At 43.0% G+C, this 22,808-nt stretch overlaps 1 protein-coding gene across 2 annotated transcripts; it reads right to left on the bottom strand.

Moving 5' to 3' along the window:
- Positions 1–1,734: 1,734 nt before the first annotated feature.
- Positions 1,735–22,369, bottom strand: LOC110491857 (serine/threonine-protein kinase 38). Of its 2 annotated transcripts, none has more exons than XM_036946750.1 (13): positions 22,238–22,369; positions 17,333–17,469; positions 10,246–10,297; positions 10,042–10,164; positions 9,862–9,945; positions 8,157–8,280; positions 7,493–7,647; positions 7,204–7,315; positions 6,530–6,591; positions 6,143–6,260; positions 5,776–5,995; positions 5,482–5,576; positions 1,735–5,211 (listed from the first exon to the last, which is right to left on the bottom strand). In XM_036946750.1, exons 1-13 carry the CDS (start codon positions 22,310–22,312, stop codon positions 5,072–5,074), a joined length of 1,497 nt encoding a protein of 498 aa, XP_036802645.1. In that variant the 5' UTR covers positions 22,313–22,369; the 3' UTR covers positions 1,735–5,071. The 2 variants fall into 2 exon arrangements, with proteins under 2 accessions (XP_036802645.1, XP_036802646.1); XM_036946751.1 differs by having other exon boundaries at positions 7,213–7,315.
- Positions 22,370–22,808: the final 439 nt, after the last annotated feature.

Raw genomic sequence — 22,808 nt, 5'->3', positions numbered from 1 at the left:
GAAATCAGCCCTAGCCTTAACATGAAGCCAATGTAGAGAGGATAACACTGGAGTAATATGATAAAACATTTTGCTTCTAGTCAGGATTCTAGCGGCTGCGTTTAGCACTAACTGAAGTTAATTTAGTGCTTTATCCAGGTAGCCTGAGAGTGGCTTTGACTGGTACTGTAGTGGCTTGCAAAAGTGTTCACCCCCTTGGCATTTTTCCTATGCCTTACAACCTGGAATTTAAATAGATTTTTTGGGGGGGTTGTATCATTTGATTTGCACAACATTTACACACTTTGAAGATGCAAAATATGTTTTCTTGTAAAACAAACAAGAAATAAGACAAAGAAACAGACAAAAAAAACAGAAAACTTGAGCGTGCATAACTATTCACCCTTTTGCAGCAATTACAGCTACAAGTCTCTTGGGGTATGTTTATATAAGCTTGGCACATCTAGCCACTGGGATTTTTGCCCATTCTTCAAGGCAAAACTGCTCAGCTCCTACAAGTTGGATGGGTTCTGCTGCTGTACAGCAATCTGTATGCTTAGGGTCATTGTCTTGCTGGAAAATGAACCTCTGTCCCAGTCTCAAATCTCTGGAAGACTGAAACAGGTTTCCTTCAAGAATTTCCCTGTATTTAGCACCATCCATCATTCCTTCAATTCTGCCCAGTTTCCCAGTCCCTGCCGGTGAAAAACGTACCTACAGCACCACCATGCTTCACTGTGGGAATGGTGTTCTTGGGGTGATGAGAGGTGTTGGGTTTGCACCAGAAATAGCATTTTTCCTTGATGGCCAACAAGCTCAATTTTAGTTTCATCTGACCAGAGTACCATCTTCCATATGTTTGTGGAGTCTCCCACATGCCTTTTGGCGAACACCAAATCGCTTTTTTCTGGCCACTCTTCTGTATAACCCAGCTCTGTGGAGTGTACGGCTTAAAGTGGTCCTATTTTTTTAATAATGGATTTAAAATGGGGCTCTGTGGGATTTTCTAAATTTCAGATATTTTTTTATAACCCAACCCTGATCTGAACTTCTCCACAAATTTGTGGCGGACCTGTTTGGAGAGCTACTTGGTCCTCATGGTGCCCCTTGCTTAGTGGAGTTGCAGACTCTGGGGCCTTTCAGAACAGGTGAATGTATACTCAGATCATATGACAGTTAAATAAAGTCCACCTGTGTGCATTCTAATTATGTGACTGAAGGTAATTGGTTGCACCAGATCTTATTTAGGGGCTTTCTAGCAAATGGGGTGAATACATATGCACATACCACTTTTCCATCTTAAAAAAAGCAAAAAATGTAAACAAGTTTTTTTTCCCCTTCACCAAGTTGGGACTATTTTGTGTACGTCGATTACATGAAATCCAAATAAAAATCCATTTAAATGACAGGTTGTAATGCAACAAAATAGGAAATACGCCAAGGGGGATGTATACTTTTGCAAGGCCCTGTATGTAGTTTTTTTTTTAACATAGCTAGTTGTGCTAGACATTATATAGGTAAAAGGATAAGTAGCATCACGTTTTTAAAGAGAAAACCTGTTTGAGGGTGAGGCTGAAATCAAAACATCTTCCGCAGTAGGATATGTTTTGAGCATCCCAACCCGTTACCCTAGCCAACTGTGATAACTTTTGCATCACAGTTCTTGCCTTATAATAACTTGTTTCTTCCCTGGAGGCAGAGCTGCCCTAGCTGACCTATTCTACACAGACAAGGAATGAAAAAGACAGACACTGGTTCAACATAGTCCTAGGTGTTTTATTTAATGCTGTTAAAAGTCTACCACCATAATAGCGGAGGAGAGTATTTCTACCAGAAGTGAAACAAGCGGTCTGCCATTGACTGGCAAAATAAATGTGCCTTTTGAACTAACTGGAGAAACAATACCCACACAACTTAGCCACTTTCTGCCTTAACAGTGGGTTAACATACTGAAAGGATACATGGTGAAATGCTCATCAACCATGTAGTTTCTAAGCCTCTATGGTAGTAGGCTACTAGCTTCCAAATCTAACCAGAGATGCTGCCTAGTAGCATCTTTGAGGAACACTGAACAATTCTCTGAAAACCATGTTAGTTTTCACAGGTGGAATGTGCCATCTATTACACAAAGACTAGTTTACGCTGTTTAAATGGTTGCATGCATGACAACAGCCCTGTAAGAACTGCTTTGCACTATTGAGAGATGACGGAGCAATGACTGGGTGACTTTACATGATGGGGCTTGAGAAACTGGTGGGTCCTGCTAACTTTACTCTTAGCCCCGTTTGTGGTGTAGGGTTCGCTTTGGTCAAATTCCCCAAAAAATGACAACCTCACCGTTTGGATGAAAACATTGCTCTTGGCGAAGGGGTGTTAATGAGTCTTGAGGAGCAAGGGATGTTTGAATATTTAATTAAGACCTTTCTTCACCATTTACATTATTCCACCTCATTTAGTTTGTCAGATAAAACCATTTCCAGAAGAAAATGTAACTCCTGCACATGGCTAGCTTGCCCATTCAACCAGTGAAATGACATTCCCTCACCCATCAAAACAAAGAGATTTCAGAGCGGCCCATTATTTTGCTGTACAAACGGAAACACCACAGACATTAAGTGCAGTTATTCAATGTGAAATGGCAGAAAATATACAATAGAAACCCCACACCACAGTGGATTAAATACAACTCCCCCTACTTTTGATTGAATGTTCCCTATAAAAAGGTTTGTACATCCTGTTTCCCACACCTTGTGTGCCTGGGGGAAATAACAGCAGACACACACAGTTGGATGACATCTACAAAAGAGCACCCACCTTATCAGTGTTGGTTAATCGAGCACTACATATTCCAGCATCTTATTTTTACTGAGCACATCACCCAATCCTCTAAAGACATGCAAATCTCACACACCAAGCAGCATACATTTAAAATACAAATATTCCAAAACGTTATTCGCACTTTGCCAAGTCATCCGCCCAATACTTTTTCAACCCGGCATTACAACAGGTTCATTCGGGCACCGAGCATCAGTAAAAGGTGAGACCAGTCTCAAAATCAGTTCTGTCGCTCAGTCGTAAAAACTACAAAAAAAAGTCTGGATATTAAATCTCAGCAAGTAGTCTGAACTACCCAGAACACCGTACAGATATTTAACAAAATACCAGACATCTTCAACGTGTGACAAACCTACCACTCCTGTGGTTTAGGCTACATTCCATTCAAATTACAGCATTTTGGAATCAACATGGCATTAAATTCATCTTCAACTACACCTTGGGATTACATTCGATTCAAATGACAGCATTTGGGATTGTGTTAAGAACAGTGAGTCACATATAGCCCTGTTTACAGAGTTAAGGTCGAGTTTCTCACTCACACCTCTTAGCCTCTTGAAAAGTAAGGACATACCAGGTGGCATATCCTTGACACAAAACGTCAGACAAATGTAATGTTTAAAGTATTCTTGCTAAGAAATAGTCAAGCAACAGGAAGAGACAGAACTATAGATACGACAGGAAGTGGAAAGGGTGTGTTAATGACCCTAACCTAGGGTCACAGAGCCTGAGTGTGTCTCAATACTCTAAATGCTGCTCCTTTTCTATTCTGTTACTTACATATTCGCTGAACAAACTTGCTCTGCCACCTCACCTACCAAGCCCTTAACGACCAGTGGTCAGGACAAAAAAAGAGAAGGAAAGATAAGAGTATCAATATCTTGGCCTTACTTATAGCTCCCCTACCCCAAAGGTCCATGGAAAAGTACCATAAATAATGGTTGGTACATGCTCCAAATTTTAGCATTCAATCAGTACATTCAACATATTTTTGTATTTGATTTTGCTCTCTATCTAAAGGACATGCATATCCACGAGTATTGGTAAATCAAATGAGTTGAAGGAGAGCATGAAGTTGCTAATATTAACAGTGGATGATTGTCAAACTAAGAACCTAAAAAGGTGGGCTTCTGGAAGGGGTAGTTCCATTTCAAATAGAATCATATTCAAGAGAGGCGATTCTATTGCTATAAACACTTGCCAAAGTCCATGTAACAGCTCCACCATTGGCAGTAGGGAAGTGACAATTAAATGGAGACAAAGCAATTCCATTGAAACCCTCAAATTAGACTGAATAGTTACAACAATTACTCTCAGCTCTCATTGTTTTTGGTTATGAGTTGCCTTGTTGCAACAGGCAACCGGTCCGAAACACCATCATCCAAGATGCTTCAGTAGAGAGCCCTCTAAAAACACATGAAAAACATTGACATATATTCCCTGAAAAGCATCATTAGTTCGTCAAATTACACTATTTCTAATGTTTTTAACGGCGGAACTCATTTCTAAAAAGATGGAATTCTATTGTGTGTGGAAAAAAGAAAGAAACTGAAGAGAGAAAAGCTAGCCCTTTGACAGAAAAGTGAGGCATATTGGATCCTAGTCCCATGCTGGTGGTCACCCAGCTAAACTTTAAGACTTCAATGTCTGTTTGTGGAGGAAGAAGTGAAGAAGGCTGGTATAGCCAGTCAAGTGTGTTCTTCTGATGTGAAAATGGGCTCTGGCCCCTAAGGTGACCGGTTATGCTGGTATCTTGGTTCAGTCCCTTGGGATACTAAAGGATAGAGAATCAGTCTTGGCCGAGTTGGACCGATGCTAGTGGAGATCTACGAGAGATGGTCCCCAAACTAAGGTCATATCAACACCTCCAAGACTGCTACACTGGGAACTTTAATCCAGGGGTGGAATGGCATGTGAGTTTTCACATAGAAAACAATCACTGTCCATACCTTCCAGCACAACGCTATGGCTTTTTTAGATAGACAAACTCGAGTTGGAGTAGGTCACACTTCTCTACACAGTACACAGAGCCCTACAAGTCCCCTGCAAAGGAAGGAGAAAGGTCCCTTCAGCAGGATCAGACACATGGGATAGTCTCAATTATGATGGACCTCTTCAACAAGCTTGAATAGGGTCATTTAGTTTCTACCTCCAAAATGGAGTTTGGGAGAGGAGTGGACGTTGGGATCCATGGGGAATCCCATTTGAATGCCAGTCTGAGGGGCAGGTAGAGTGAGTGAGGAAACAAAGGAAGGATTCATCTCTTCCCCGTCTTCATGTAGGAGGGGATAGCCCCTCGGGCTGTGAGGCCTTCAAAGCGCTTGTAGGTGTAGTTGATGAAGACCCAGTCCTTGTTCTTGAGGTCTGCCTCAGAATGGTTGGACACCACAGGGGCAGCTGAGGCAGAAAAATACAGGGATTATTTCACACAGGGCAATAGAGGTAAACAAAGGAGCCCAAATGTGAGAATCCTGTTTCAAGGTGGCATTAGTTGACCAGGGCCATGTTTAATTGGCACCAAATAGAAGAAAACAGACTTAACCTGGGAGTGACTAACTGGTGTAATATGAAACATCTTTGTTTTTCATTGTGTGCCCTAATGAACACTACTACCCTGTTGAATTATGACTACTAGACCACTAATGTTGGTGACAATGAGAAACGTACCTGTTGGCTGGAGGATATCAGAGTCTGGGAACTCGTCAAAGTTGGATGTGTCGTCGATGCTTTTGATCTCAATGGGAATGGCAGCGGGTCGCTCTCTGTAATAAAAATGAAACCCTGTTTTTACAATGTCACTGTTCCCATTTCTGAATGCACCATTAACTGATACAATCAGCTACATCCTCAAAAAAATGCTAGCCAGGAGATTTGGGATATTGACAAATAACCAGCAATTAAGGGAAAATATTTTTGTTTTTAAACGTCAGAAAAGTGAACTATTCTTTTAAGCCCTCGTACCTGATGTGGTCGTAGTCCACCCCCTCGAAGAAGGCGTTGCCCTTAATGTCCTCCACTCCAGTGGCTCCGATCCTGTGCTCCTCCTCACAGCAGAACCTGAGGATGAGGTCCTTAGCTTTCTCCGAAATGGGCACTTCAGGGGGAAAAGTCAGTGTTTCTTGCCAGTTCATCACCTTCCTGTAGGTCTCCTGGGGGGTCTCTGAGCAGAACGGGGGATAGCCTGGAAAACAACTCACATGGGATCAACAAGCCAGACATGGACAAATACGTAGTAATGGCACCATTCTGTGACATTGATGCAAGATGATTGAAAGCCAATCAATGCTTCTTCAGAGGCCCCAAGCAGAAGTTGTTGACAGGATCTCACCTATCAGCATCTCATACATGATGACTCCAAGGCTCCACCAATCACAGAGCTTGTTGTATCCGTTCTGCATGAAGACTTCAGGGGCGATGTAGTCAGGGGTGCCCACAGTAGAGAAGGCCTGGGGGGGGGGGGGGGGGGGGGGGGCGCGAGAGAAAGATCATGCAATGTGACTACAAGACTACACCAATACAAATGTGGTCGTGTTTGAGATCGACTGCATTCCAGTCGGTGACTGCAGAGGGACAGATCTACAAATCACCCGGCACCCTAAATAACTTCATTGTATATGTGGATTAGTCTGCCCAAAATGGATGCTCTCGAACACGGCCCACGCCTACTTGTAGAATACACTGTATGTTGCTCTCCCATCTAGCTTCATTTTCTCACCAGCTGTCTCCGGTTCCTCTTCCACGTCTCTGCTTTCCTCTTTGAGTTCATGTTATTGAATGCTGTACAGAAAAATAAACAGTTTTAGAAAATTACACGAGAATGTAATACTTGTTAAACCCCATAACCGCGCAGGTTAAGCATCTGAAACCCTTTCAGACTCTCCGTTATGAAACAAATAGCCATTTAAGATCTGTTGATTGACATTTTAGTCGCACCAACGCAGAGAGATTCTACATTTAAAAAATAATCCCTAATTAGGGAATTTGAAGATTGGTACATGCAACAACTCAAAACATGAAGCAATCCTAAAAACAAACCATTTTAAGTTATTAATTTTATTTTTGTACAAGCACATTTCAAATCATTACCTAGTTAGTAGAGAAACATTAAAGGCACAATATCTGGGACATTTCCAACTGTTCAATGGTTTTTCTAATTAATAGTATATAAGCTTATGAGCTTTGTACATCAGTTTTACCTCCACCATAACCCAAACATGACTCCATTGTTTATCTTTTGGTTGTCATTTGGGTTTTTGTAAACAATGTGTAGCTCCAAAATATGCTTCCAAATCTCAAGGACTACAAGGTCTGAGAAACTCCAAATTGTGGCTTTATCATCAATACAGGGTGTTAGTATGTAAAGTAATGGATTGATTGGGGATGCCTGACTTTGCTTACTGAAGTCACTGGGGAGGCTATGATTCAGGTTCTTGTAGAACTCGGTACGATGCGCCCTTTTCAGACCTGTGCAAAGACCAAAGTCAGACAGCTTCACATGGCCCTGAAACAATCAAGCAAAAACACATTCAGTACAGGCTTATATTCATTAGTGCTGTGTATTGGAAAAGTTTAGCTCGTTTTATTCATTTTGGTGCCTTGTAAATTCAAACAGAATAACATATCCAAACCACCAGTCTGAGCTCATGTTTGCGTCTCTTGCGTACGTGCTCAAACTCACCCTGGAGTCCAGTAGCAGGTTGTCAGGTTTGATGTCTCTGTGAATGAAGCCCAACTGGTGGATGGAGTCGATGGCTAGCACTGTCTCAGCGATGTAGAACTGACTGGCCTCCTCTGTCAGAGTATCCTTCTTCATTAGCAGGGTCATCATGTCACCTGTAGGGGGCAGTGTCGGGTTACAACATGTACAGTCCCACTGGACTTTGAGGCATATTCAGCGGGACAGAAGTTGTTCGTTCGGTGGCTTTGCAGAGAGAACATTGAGAATAAACAATCATTATGCAGCACATTTATGTTTTTCTGCAATGTTCTGATGGCTGTATCAAGCATCTCAGAGTAGAAGTACTAATCTAGGATCAATTTAGCCTTTTAGACCCTAATGAACATGATACTATTTACAGGAGGGACCCAATCCTAGATCAGCACTTACTCTCTGTCTACATTCACTTGCAAGAGTAGCTGATCTAGCTTCCAACTGGACAATGACTGTCCCTGTAGTGTAGGAGAGTGTTTGGGGTTCAGCTTAGGGTGAGGGGGGTGTAATCAAATCAAATTTATTTATATAGCCCTTCGTACATCAGCTGATATCTCAAAGTGCTGTACAGAAACCCAGCCTAAAACTCCAAACAGCAAGCAATGCAGGTGTAGAAGCATGGGTGTAATACCGCCAGGCAGGAACTCCATGATGAGGTAGAGGTTCATCTTGTCCTGGAAGCTGTAGAACATCTTAACCACCCACAGACTGTCAGCCTCTACCAAGATGTCCCTCTCAGCACGGATGTGGCCCACCTAGAAATATACACATATGGCATGATACATGAACTCAGCAAAAAAAAAAAGTCCCCTTTTCAGGACCCTGTCATTCAAAGATAATTAGTAAAAATCTAAATAACTTTACAGATCTTCATTGTAAAGGGGTTAAACACTGTTTCCCTTGCTTGTTCAATGAACCATAAACAATTAATGAACATGCACCTGTAGAACGGCCATTAAGACACTAACAGCTTACAGACGGTAGGCAATTAAGGTCACAGTTATGAAAACTGAAGACACTAAAGAGGCCTTTCTACTGACTCTAAAAACCCCAAAAGAAATATGCCCAGGGTCCTTGCTCATCTGCGTGAATTGCAATGTCCGTACTGTGAGACACCTAAGACAGAGCTACAGGGAGACAGGACGGACAGCTGATCGTCCTCGCAGTGGCAGACCACGTCTAACAACACCTGCACAGGATCGTTACATCCGAACATCACACCTACCGGACAAATACAAGATGGCAACAACAACTGCCCGAGCTACAACAGGAACGCACAATCCCTCCATCAGTGCTCAGACTGCCCACAATAGGCTGAGAGAGGCTGGACTGAGGGCTTGTAGGCCTGTTGTAAGGCAGGTCCTCACCAGACATCACCGGCAACATCGTCGCCTATGGGCACAAACCCACCGTCACTGGACCAGACAGGACAGGCAAAAAAGGTGCTCTTAACTGACGAATCGAGGTTTTGTCTCACCAGGGGTAATGGTCGGATTCGCGTTTATTGTCGAAGGAATGAGCGTTACACCGAGGCCTGTAATCTGGAGTGGGATTGATTTGGAGGTGGTTGGTACGTCATGGTCAGGGACGGTGTGTCACAGCATCATCGGACTGAGCTGGTTGTCATTGCAGGCAATCTCAACGCTGTGCGTTACAGGGAAGACGTCCTCCTCCCTCATGTGGTACCCTTCCTGCAGGCTCATCCTGACATGACCCTCCAGCACGACAATGCCACCAGCCATACTGCTCGTTCTGTGTGTGATTTCCTGCAAGACAGGAATGTCAGTGTTCTGCCATGGCCAGCAAAGAGCCCGGATCTCAATCCCATTGAGCACGTCTGGGACCTGTTGGATCGGAGGGTGAGGGCTAGGGCCATTCCCCCCAGAAATGTCCGGGAACTTGTAGGTGCCTTGGTGGAAGAGTGGGGTAACATCTCACAGCAAGAACTGGCAAATCTGGTGCAGTCCATGAGGAGGAGATGCACTGCAGTACTTAATGCAGCTGGTGGCCAAACCAGATACTGACTGTTAATTTAGATTTTTTTATCCCCCTTTGTTCAGGGACACATTATTCCATTTCTGTTAGTCACGTCTGTGGAACTTGTTCCGTTTATGTCTCAGTTGTGTTCATAGAAATATTAACACATGTTAAGTTTGCTGAAAATAATCGCAGTTGACAGCGAGAGGACGTTTCTTCTTTTTGCTGAGTTTACATTTATAGATTGCATGGCAGGTACTACTTTTGTATCCAAGACACTGCTTTGGATTTGTGAGAATGAACATGACTGGCCATTATGTACTGGCAAACATACCCTCCTACCCTTCCCTCCTCCTCACCTGCTCCTTCTCCAGCATGTCGGCCTTGCGGAGGATCTTCATAGCGTACACGTGACCTGTGTCCTTCTTCTGCACCAGACGCACCTTGGGACCAAAATGTGTCAATAATTTATTGAATAATAAGTTGAAAGTCTGCAAGGCTATGTAAGAGAGGTGTTTAAGAAAAGGGGTGATGCCTACCTCTCCGAAAGCTCCTCGGCCAATCACCTTGAGGGACTCGAAGTCCTCCAGCCCCAGGCGGGTTCGTTTGAGACGCAGGAACTCAGTCTCTTTCCTGGCGTGCTGGGAGCGCCGGATACGCTTCTGCACAGGTAGAGGAGGCAATGGTTAGTGCGCACAACTGCACGTGTCAAAAAGGTAGCGTGTGTTAGTCTTCAATGTCACCTCTTCATCAGCCAAGCCCTCTTGATCCATCACCTTTTCCAACTTCTGCTGCCTGCAACAGAAATGGAGAAAAATATTAAATTATGGCTGTCCCCGATTAAAGATTTGTCGACCAAAATTAATCTCTATTTTCGACCAGTTGATTGTTCAACATTTTTTTAAACGTGTAATATTTCCAAAAATAGACACACCTGTTTTAATAAAATTAACTATATGCATTGAGCTTGTCTGATGCTTTAAGCGCACCGTTGGATGAAATAAGACGCAAATGACTCGAAAGAGCCAGAGCAGAAGAAATACAAAAAAACCTGATCACATTCCTCCTGCTTTAAGCTTACGGTTTGATGTCTCGAGGGCACCAGAGATCTAGATAAGTTTTTTTTCTTCTGGTTAACCTAACTTAACCTTTCTCCTCCAGCTGGCTTTCTCAGATTGACATTACTCTCCTGAAGTTGCTGTTAATAGGCTACACGAGGAGTCAAACTTTTTCATGTGGAATGACCATTTATCTTACAATTTCTACCAATCTGCATGCCCTTTTATAGTTTTCATATGCACATTTTTGTGAAACAGATTCATTTTGTTTATCATAACATCTTTGAATCTCAAAATCATTCTCATGTGGTTAATCGAAATTAAAATAAAACCTAAAAAGAAGAAAGAGGTAACTTCTATTGCCAACCATGTAAAAATTGCCTACATAAAGCAATTAAATAACATTGTAGCCTGCAGGTAGAAAATATTGCTCCGTTCATCTTTCCCTCGACCCTGACTAGTCTCCCAGTCCCTGCCGTTGAAAAACATCCCCACAGCATGATACCACCACCATGCTTCACAGTAGGGATGGTGCCAGGTTTCCGCCACACTTGACACTCTGGCTAAAGAGTTCAATCTTGGTTTCATCAGACCAGAGAATCTTGTTTCTCAAGGTCAGAGTCTCTGATCCACCTCTACGCAGACGACACCATTCTGTATACTTCTGGCCCTTCTTTGGACACTGTGTTAACAACCCTCCAGGCAAGCTTCAATGCCGTACAACTCTCCTTCCGTGGCCTCCAATTGCTCTTAAATACAAGTAAAACTAAATGCATGCTCTTCAACCGATCGCTGCCTGCACCTGCCCGCCTGTCCAACATCACTACTCTGGACGGCTCTGACTTAGAATACGTGGACAACTACAAATACCTAGGTGTCTGGTTAGACTGTAAACTCTTCTTCCAGACCCACATCAAACATCTCCAATCCAAAGTTAAATCTAGAATTGGCTTCCTATTTCGCAACAAAGCATGCTGCCAAACATACCCTTGTAAAACTGACCATCCTACCAATCCTCGACTACGGCGATGTCATTTACAAAATAGCCTCCAATACCTTACTCAACAAATTGGATGCAGTCTATCACAGTGCAATCAGTTTTGTCACAAAAGCCCCATATACTACCCACCATTGCGACATGTACGCTCTCGCTGGCTGGCCCTCGCTTCATATTCGTCGCCAAACCCACTGGCTCCATGTCATCTACAAGACCCTGCTAGGTAAAGTTATCTCAGCTCGCTGGTCACCATAGCATCACCCACCTGTAGCACGTGCTCCAGCAGGTACATCTCTCTGGTCACCCCCAAAACTAATTCTTTCTTTGGTAGCCTCTCCTTCCAGTTCTCTGCTGCCAATGACTGGAACGAACTACAAAAATCTCTGAAACTGGAAACACTTCTCCCTCACTAGCTTTAAGCACCAACTGTCAGAGCAGCTCACAGATTACTGCACCTGTACATAGCCCACCTATAATTTAGTCCAAACAACTACCTCTTTCCCTACTGTATTTATTTTATTTATTTATTTATTTAGCTCCTTTGCACCCCATTATTTTTACTTGCACATTCTTCCACTGCTAATCTACCATTCCAGTGTTTTACTTGCTATATTGTATTTACTTTGCCACCATGGCCTTTTTTTTTGCCTTTACCTCTCTTATCTCACCTCATTTGCTCACATCGTATATAGACTTGTTTATACTGTATTATTGACTGTATGTTTGTTTTACTCCATGTGTAACTCTGTGCTTTGCTTTATCTTGGCCAGGTCGCAATTGTAAATGAGAACTTGTTCTCAACTTGCCTACCTGGTTAAATAAAGGTGAAATAAAAATAAATTTACGTGCCTTTTGACAAACTTCAAGCGAGCTGTCATGTGCCTTTTAAAGAGGAGTGGCTTCTGTCTGGCCACTACCATAAACACTTGATTGGTGGAGTGCTGCAGAGATGGTTGTCCTTCTGGATGGTTCTCCCACCACAGAGGAACTCTGGAGCTGTCAGAGTGACCATTGTAATTCCTGGTCACCTCCCTGACCAAGGCCCTTCTCCCCCGATTGCTCAGTTTGGCAGGGCGTCCAGCTCCAGCAAGAGTCTTGGTGGTTCCAAACGTCTTCCATTTAAGAATGATGGAGGCCACTGTGTTCTTGGGGACCTTCAATGCTGCAGAAATGTTTTGGTACCCTTCCACAGATCTGTGCTTCGGAGCTCTACGGACAATTACTTCGACCTGATGGCTTCTGCAGGAAATGCAGAAGTATTTTCTGTTTCGCTATGATCAGGTTGCCAAAATAAATTATGGATACAACCTTGAAACCACTGATCATGACAATGGAGTGAAAGGGTTATATCCTGCCTGTTTGGCCCTGTCCAGGGGTATCGTCGGATGGGGCCACAGTATCTCCCGACCCCTTCTGTCTCAGCCTCTACTATTCATGCTGCAATAGTTTGTGTCGGGGGGCTAGGGTTAGTCTGTTATATCTGGAGTATTTCTCCTATCTTATCTGGTGTCCTGTGTGAATTTAAGTATGCGCTCTCTAATTCTCTCTTTTGGAGGACCTGTTCCCTAGGACCACGCCTCAGGACTACCTAGCCTGATGACTCCTTGCTGTCCCCAGTCCACCTGGTCGTGCTGCTGCTACAGTTTCAAATGTTCTGCCTGCGACTATGGTACCCTGATCTGTTCACAGGACAGGTGCTACCTGCCCCCAGACCTGCTGTTTTCAACTCTCTAGAGACAGCAGGAGCGGTAGAGATACTCAATGATCGGCTATGAAAAGCCAACTGACATTTACTCCTGAGGTGCCTGTTGCACCCACTACAACCACTGATTATTATTATTATTATTATTATTATTATTATTTGACCCTGCTGGTCATCTATGAATATTTGAACATCTTGGCCATGTTCTGTTATAATCTCCACCCGGCACAGCCAGAAGAGGCCACCCCTCATAGCCTGGTTCCTCTCTAGTTTCTTCCTAGGTTCTGGCCTTTCTAGTGAGTTTTTCCTAGCCACCGTGCTTCTACACATTCATTGCTTGTTGCTTGGGGTTTTAGGCTGGGTTTCTGTACAGCACTTTGACATCTGCTGATAAAAAAGTTCAATTGTAGAATTTATTTCCTTCTTAATGTGTTAGAGCCAATCAGTTGTGTTGTGACAAGGTAGGGTTGGTTAAAGACCAAGTGCATATTTTTATGGGCTCCCGCGTGGCGCTGCGGTCTAAGGCACTGCATCTCAGTGCTAGAGGTGTCACTACAGACGCTGGTTCGATTCCAGGCTGTACCACAACCGGCCATCGTAAATAAGAATTTGTTCTTAACTGACTTTAGTTAAAGGTAACATAAAAAATGGCAAGAACATCTCAAATAAGCAAAGAGAGATTAATCCAGAAAACTTCAATAACTTTCAGCGTTTCTTCAAATCCAGTCGCAAAAAGCATGAAGCGCTATGATGAAACTGGCGCTCATGAGGACCGCCACAGGAAAGGAAGACCCAGAGTTAGGTCTGCTGCAGGATAAGTTCGTTAGTTACCAGCCTCAGATATTGCAGCCCAAATAAATGCTTCAGAGTTCAAGTAACAGACATCTCAACAACTGTTCAGAGGAGACTGTGAATTAGGCCTTCATGGTCGAATTACTGCAAAGAAACCACTACTAAAGGACACCAATAAGAAGAGACTTGCTTGGGCCAAGAAACACGAGCAATGGACATTGGACCGGGGGAAATCTGTCCATTGGTCTGAGGAATCCAATTTTGAGATTTCTGGTTCCAACACCCGTGTCTTTGTGAGATGCAGAGTTGGTGAAAATATGATCTCCGCATGTGTGGCTCCCACCGTGAAGCATGGGGAAAGTGTGATGGTGCTTTGCTGGTGACACTGTCTGATTTAGAATTCCAGGCACACTTAACCAGCATGACTATCTATCACAGCATTCTGCAACGATACGCCATCCCATTTGGTTTGCTCTAAGAGGGACAATCATTTGATTTTCAACAGGACAATGACCAAACACACCTCAAGGCTGTGTAAGGGCTCTTTGACCAAGGAGAGTGATGAGTGCTACATCAGATGACCTGGCCCCCACAAATCACCCAATCTCAACTCAATTGAGATGGTTTGGGATGAGTTGGACTGCAGAGTGAAGGAAAAGCAGACAACAAGTGCTAAGCATATGCAGGAATTTCTTCAAGACTATTGGAAAAGCATTCCAACTGAAGCTGGTTGAGAGAATGCCAAGAGTGTGCAAAGTTGTCATCAAGGCAAAGGGTGGCTACTTTGAAGAATCTCATATATAAAATATATTTTGATTTGTTAAACACTTTTTTGGTTACTACATGATTTCATAGTTTATGTCTTCACTATTATTCAACAATGTAGAAAATAGGAAAAATAAAGAAAAACCCTGGAATGAGTATGTGTGTCCAAACTTGACTGGTACTGTATTTAATACATTTGCAAACATTTCTAAAAACCTGTTTTTACAGTGTGTGGATTGAGTTTGTTAAATATATTTTTTGAATCCATTTTAGAATAAGGCCATAACGTGTGGATGAAAGGTGGATAAAAGGTGTCCACATCACCAACAAACTATCATGGTCCAAACACACCAAGACAGTTGTGAAGAGTGCACGACAACACCTTTTCCCCCCTCAGGAGACTGAAAAGATTTAGCATGGGTCCTCAGATACTCAAAAGGGTCTACAGCTGCACCATCGAGAGCATCCTGACCGGTTGCATCACCGCCTGGTATGGCAACTACTTTGCATCTGACCGTAAGACGCCACAGAAGGTAGTGCGAATGGCCCAGTACATCACTGGGGCCAAGCATCCTGCAATCCAGGACCTATATACTTGGCGGTGTCAGAAGAAAGCACAAAAAACTGTCACAGACTCCAGTTACCCAAGTCATAGACTTCTCTCTGCTACCGCACCGCACTGCAAGCGGTACCAGAGTGCCAAATCTAAGCTCAAAAGGCTCCTTAACAGCTTCTACCCCCAAGCCATAAGACTGCTGACAATTAATCAAATGGCCACCCGGACAACTTACATAAACCCCCCATTTGTTTTAACACTGCTGCTACTGGCTGTTTTTATCTATGCAGTCACTTTACCCCAACCTACATGTACAAATTACCTCGACTAACCTGTACCCCTGCACATTTACTCGATACCGGTACCCCCTGTATATAGCCTCGTTATTGTTATTTTATTGTTACTTTTTGATTTCTCTTTACTTTAGTTAATGTGGTAAATATTTTCTTAACTCTTTCTTGAACTGCATTGTTGGAGTTGCATCTCTAGGGGCGCTATTTCATTTTTGGATAAAAAACGTTCCCGTTTTAAGCGCGATATTTTGTCACGAAAAGATGCTCGACTATGCATATTCTTGACAGTTTTGGAAAGAAAACACTCTGAAGTTTCAGAATCTGCAAAGATTTTGTCTGTAAGTGCCCCAGAACTCATTCTACAGGCGAAAACAAGATGATACGTCAAACAGGAAATGAGCAGAATTTCTGAAGCTCTGTTTTCTAATGTCTCCTTATATGGCTGTGAATGCGACAGGAATAAGCTTAGACCTTCTGCCGTTTCCCCAAGATGTCGGCAGCATTGTGACGTATTTGTAGGCATATCATTGGAAGATTGGCCATAAGAGACTACCATTTCCAGGGGTCCGCCCGGTGTCCTTTGTCTAAATTTGTGCGTAATCTTCAGGTGCGGGCATTTTCTCCTGGGATTCAGGAGAGAAAGCACACTTCCACGAACGATATATCATCGAAGAGATATGTGAAAAACACCTTGAGGATTGATTCTAAACAACGTTTGCCATGTTTTCAGTCGATATTATGGAGTTAATTTGGAAAAAAGTTCGCGTTTTGAGGACTGAATTTTCGGGGGTTTTTTGGTAGCCAAATGTGATGTACAAAACGGAGCTATTTCTAATACACAAAGAATCTTTTTGGAAGAACTGAGCATCTGCTATCTAACTGAGAGTCTCCTCATTGAAAACATCAGAAGTTCTTCAAAGGTAAATTATTTTATTTGAAGGCTTTTATGTTTTTGTTGAAATGTTGCGTGCTGGATGCTAACGCTAATGCTAACGCTAAATGCTACGCTAGCTAGCTACTTTTACACAAATGATTGTTTTCCTATGGTTGAGAAGCATATTTTGAAAATCTGAGATGACAGTGTTGTTTACAAAAGGCTAAGCTTGAGAGATGGCATATTTATTTCATTTCATTTGCGATTTTCATGAATAGTTAACGTTGCGTTATGGTAATGAGCTTGAGTCTGTATTCACGATCCCGGATCCGGGATGGGGAGATCAGAAAGGTTAAGGGCTTGTAAGTAAGAATGTAACGGTAAGGTTGTATTCAGCACATGTGACAAATAAAGTTTGATTTGAAACAGTGAGGGACAGTCTTTACTCCAATAAGAATGCTTGTTTTTGTTTTCAGTATCACTACGCTTTATTACATTGTGGAATAATGAATGAATTTGGACTATTGTGTGTTTGTCTATTACATGAAATCCAAATAAAAATCTATTTAAATTACAGGTTGTAATGCAACAAAATAGGAAAAAACACCAATGGGGATCAATACTTTTACAAGGCAATGTTAGGCACAAATACCAAAGTTTGCAACACCCACCTTGAATGACATAACGCATAAGAATGTAGCAATAGAGAACAGAGGAGTTGTAAACAATGTGTCAGTGGAAGGCAGTTGGCTGAGCCCAGACGGATGTGTGCGTGTGTAGTAGGAGGCCCTACCTCATCTCTCTCTCCTCATGTTGAGCGATGAGGTTGCTGTAGAAGTTCTCCAGGGTCACCTTGGCCATGGTCACACGTTCCTTGGTGTGATTACTCATCGAGGAGCAGGAACTCTGGCCCGTCATTGCCATGGTTACCTGAGAGATGCATTGAAAGGGGGAGGGTGCAATTAAGCAACCTGTATATCCTCTTGAAAGAACTATAGGCCTACACTATCATAATTAACGTCAAGTCCAAACCAAATGCAGATGTATTCAACTTTTCACCCGTCTTGTAATTGTGCTGTTTTCACAAAGGCCTATACCCTTGCAAACACTTTCACAGACTCTTCTTTTATTTGCTTTTAACTTTCCCTACAACCTTTTCCAAGTGCTGAACCGCTCTCTTTCTAAAATAAGGGGGCAAGAGAAGAGGGGTTAAAGACAATTGTCCTCTTTCAGTCACAGTACAGTAACTCAATGTCCAGTCAGCCTCAGCATATTTTGCATGGCTGAGCAACAGGGACCCTTGAGGTGGCAGGAGGAGGGAGGCAAGTGGAAAGAGTCTACCGTTTGGCTAAGAGCTCCAAGCACCGACAAGGCCCTTGATTTTTGTATTGCCGATGCTAAGTCAGGGTAATTCAATTATCCGCCGGACATTCAGATGGGCAATGAATAAGGAGGTCGTTAAAAGGAAAGGCTGGTGCTCAATGAGTCATGGAAGCCGCCGTGTTTGCAGTGCTATGATAGAGGCTGGTCAATAATACTGTGACAGAGCAGTTAAATGGTGTGGAAATCAATTTTGTGCACCCAATGCTGATGGGAGCATTACTCTGAACCAGAGAGGGGTAGTGTGTGCATCATCATAAACTGTGCAGACAAATACATCACCTCTAATGTCCAAGACATGCAAACACTTCAAGCACACCTTCTCACAATGTATACCTTTATTTATTTAACTAGGCAAGTCAGTTAAGAACAAATTCTAATTGACAAAAAACGGCCTACCCCAGCCAAACCCTGACGATGCTGGGATAATTGCACGCTGCCCTATTGGACTCCCATTCACGGCCTGTTGTGACACAGCCTGGAATCGAACCAGGGTCGGTAGTGAGCACTGAGAAGCAGTGCCTTAGACCACTGCACCACTTGGGAGCCCCAAAAACCACTTTACATTTTTTTTTTGCATAAGTAAAGAGGTTTTCTGAAGTTGCTAGATACACTACATGGCCAAAAGTACATGGATACATGCTCGTCGAACATCTCATTCCAAAATAATGGGCATTAATATGGAGCTGGTCGCCCCTTTGCTGCTATAACAGCCTCCATTCTTCTGGGAAGGCCTTCCACTACATGTTGGAACATTGCTGCGGGGACTTGCTTCCATTCAGTCACAAGAGTATTAGTGAGGTCGGGCACTGATGTTGAGCGATTAGGCCTGGCTCGTAGTCTGCGTTCCAATTAATCCCAAAGGTGTTCCATGAGGTTGAGGCTCTGTGCAGGCCAGTCAAGTTCTTCCACACCAATCTCGACAAACCATTTTAGTATGGACCTTGCTTTGTGTACGGGGGAATTATCATTCTGAGACAGGAAAGAGCTTTCCCCAAACTGTTGCCAGCCACAAAGATGGAAGCACAGAATCGTCTAGAGTGTCATTGTATGCTGTAGCGTTACGATTTCCCTTCACTGGAACTAAGGGGCCTAGCCCGAACCATGGAAAACAGCCAAAGACCATTATTCCTACGCTACCAAACTTTACATTTGGCACTATGCAGTCGGGCAGGTAGCATTCTCCTGGCATCCGCCAAATCCAGATGTCTCTCAGGCTGTCAAATGGTGAAGCATGACTCATCACTCCAGAGAACGTTTCCACTGCTCCAGAGTCAAATGGCGGCGAGTTTTACACCACTCCAGCCGACGCTTGGCATTGCGCATGGTAACTTTATATTACGTTCCAGGCATTTTTTTCTAGTCCCACATAAAAACACCTATTCAAAGTCTTCACTGTCACTCAGAAACAATATATCTTCACCGGCTTCGAGGGCATTATCACTTTTATACACCAACATAACCAAATAATGATTTAGATAAACATTATTTTAATTAATTTATTCATACTATTTCATCCTTCCACAAGATGTAGTCCCGACAAGTCTAGGGTTGCGCCCCAGCCCGGCTGATCGTTCTATCAATTGTTGCCAGAGACGCGACCCAGTCGTTCAGTCTTTTTGTTCTGTATCTATTCCCAGTCGTTCGTTCTAAATGTTCCATTGCCATACTGGCTGGCAACGTTCTTATCCTTTGCTTGCTAGCTAGCCAACTACGGCTAAATTAGTCATGTCAAAAAGTGCAGCCAGAAAAACGGCAAAGCATTTGTTTAGAGCTTCCAGTTCCTTGGTGTGCAGATCCCCAACAAGCGATCATGGTCGAAACACACTAAGACAGTCATGAAAAGGGCACGACAAAGCCTATTCCTCCTCAGGAAACTGAGAAGATTTGGCATGGGTCCTCAGATCCTCAAAAGGTTTGACAGCTGCACCAGAGAGCACCCTGACTGGTTGCATCCCTGCCTGGTATGGCAACTGCTCGGCCTCCGACCGCAAGGCACTACAGAGGGTAGTGTGTACGGTCCAGTACATCACCGGGGCCAAGCATCCTGCCATCCAGAGGAAGCTTGTCAGAGAAGGCCCTAAAAATTGTCAAACTCCAGCCACCCTAGCCATGGACTGTTCTCTCTGCTACCGCATGGCAAGGATACTGTAGGCCTAGTTATCATGTTTCACATTGTATTTATTAACTACAAAACTGTATTTTTAACCCTCCTGCTGTGTTCTGGTCAAATTGGACCGATTTACAAGTTCTCTCTGAAAAATGTTGTTCATTTAGGTTCCATGACTTTGTCCACACAGGGCATCTGAACAAACAAAATACATTGATGATTTTCATTACATTTTTGGGTGTTTTATTTAACTTTGTACACCTGTGGTGTTCCCGGTCAAAAATTACTGGTCATTAGAAAATAATGGGTGAGACTACAAATGAGTGTATAAAATTGAGTTCAGGCACATGCCCATTCATCAGATGGACACACTTCCTCTCCCAGACCCCCACATGCATGTGTCTTGAGCACACACCTCACTCCCCTTCATGGCTTCCATGGCAACCCCCACTGAAACCTTTCCCCAATGGGAACCACACCTGTTGGCATTCTCACAAACAATCGCAACATTGTTTCAATAATATATGGAACTTTTGTGTAGCCTCCGACACATTGGTGCGGCTGGCTTCCGGGTTGGATGCGCGCTGTGTTAAGAAGCAGTACGGCTGGTTGGGTTGTGTATCGGAGGACGCATGACATTCAGCCTTCGTCTCTCCCGAGCCCGTACGGGAGTTGTAGCAATGAGACAAGATAGTAGCTACTACAACAATTGGATACCACGAAATTGGGGAGAAAAAGGGGTGTGTATGTATATGTATATATATATATATATATTTCATCTGAGTATTTGTTATAGTCCAAATAATTAATACATAACGCATTTGTTTTACTCAAAAACTAGTTGTATGAGTTCAGGTCAATGAGGCCTACAGGCCATAAATTGAAGTTCAAAACGAATGAATGTTCACAAGAACTTAAGTTGATAAAAAGATCTAACACAACATTAGGTGATAATATGTGGATTTATAGTCAGCTATAATGGAGCGGTCATTTTGGACTGGGAACACAGAATGAATTGACGTGAAAGGAACACAACAGGAGGGTCATTTCTGGTGTCGCTTTGCACACACGCTTGTTAGCTAGCTCAAAAGACATTCCAAGTTCCTTCATAGAAGTCGCTCCTCCTAGGTATAATTCTGTGGAAATTATTCAGATAATCATGTCATAACAAGATGTCCAGCACTTCAAGCCTCCTTATCCCTCTCTCGACATCTCTCCACCCGCAAAATTCCAGTCGCATCTTGCGCCATAGGGTACACTTCTTTGTCCATCAGGCATGTAAACAACTAGCTTGCCTGCTCTATTCGCTTTAGTACTTTAATGAGCTAGAACTGTTCATTTCACAGGTTAAAAAAATAACGATATACACGGGTACTTTCGGGGGATCGAACCGGTAAAGAACTTTATTTTGCTGGTCGGAACGAAACGATGGGAAAATAATTTCGGTTCCAACCCCTTCCCGTAGATAGCTAAATCAAATATGACTATAAAGTAAAATGCCAAGTAGCTAACGTTAGCCAACCTAATTTAAACGTGTTTACACAAGCGTGTCAAACTAGTTAGCTAACTTATCAAGAGTCCATCCAGTGCACCATCACATCAAATAATATATTTGCACACGTTTGTATCGAACTAGCTAACGTTAGTAACACAGGCTACACAGCTTGTGGTAAAGTCAAGAGAGCTTGTTCGCTAGCTTAACTAACCTTTGCTAGCCTAGTTGTTTACTGTCGGGTAAGATACTGGGACTAGCGTTAGCTGTGTAGCCTGTGTTACTTGTGGTAAAGTCAAGAGAGCTTGTTCGCTAGCTTAACTAACCTTAGCTTGCCTAGTTGTTTACTGTCGGGTAAAATTACGTTAATTCGGAAAACACAACTAGCTCTCTTCAGTACCTTAGCTAGCTGATGTTAATGCTGATGTTAACTTTCAAATATACTCAATTATGGACCAAATAAACGGTTAAAAAAATATCTAGCCACATAGCTTCAACAAAGTAGATAGCTAGCCAACTTGGTTTAGCCGAGTTAGCTTAGCTTGCTCATGCTGTGCTAAACGTGAAACGTTAGCTAACCAACGATGCTTGGCTGGCACGATACCATGAGACAACTAGAAGATGGTGGGGAACATGTTAACCATAACATATTATTTCACTAAACTAGGTAGGTACGTGTAATAGTCTTAAATAAATAAGCATTTCATTATAACTACCTCCGCAGGAACGACCTCTCTCCCTGCTCCGCTGTTTGTGGTTCTTCTTCGATCGGGTTTAACGGCGGTTGGCATCCAACGTTAACGGTGCATTACCGCCACCAGCTGGACGGGGTATTGAATAAGAAACAAAAAAAAACATTGCGGGAACTGGGGGAAAACTTCATCCTTGAAAATAAAACACGTCAACTAAGAAAACCCATCGTGCTTCTGCAATCAATGTCCACTTAATTAAGCAATACGGCGCGAGGGAGTGTGGTATATGGATAATAAACCACGGCTAAGGGCTGTTCTTATGCACAATGCATCCTGTGACGTTCTGCATTAGCATCGCACAGCCCCCGTGATATGCAACTTTTCAGGGAAGTTACGAACAAATATACACAGGCAGTTAGGAAAGCTAAGGCTAGCTTTTTCAAACAGAAATTTGCATCCTGTAGTACTAACTCAAAAAAGTTCTGGGGGGACACTGTAAAGTCCATGGAGAATAAGAGCACCTCCTCCCAGCTGCCCACTGCTCGGAAACACTGTCACCTCTGATAAATTCACTATAATTGAGAATTTCAATAAG

The sequence above is a fragment of the Oncorhynchus mykiss genome, chromosome 16, assembly GCF_013265735.2.
Source record: "Oncorhynchus mykiss isolate Arlee chromosome 16, USDA_OmykA_1.1, whole genome shotgun sequence".
NCBI classification, from domain to species: Eukaryota; Metazoa; Chordata; class Actinopteri; order Salmoniformes; family Salmonidae; genus Oncorhynchus; species Oncorhynchus mykiss.
Note: the sequence above shows the minus strand (reverse complement) of the source record. Positions and strands in the feature narration are given on the sequence as shown.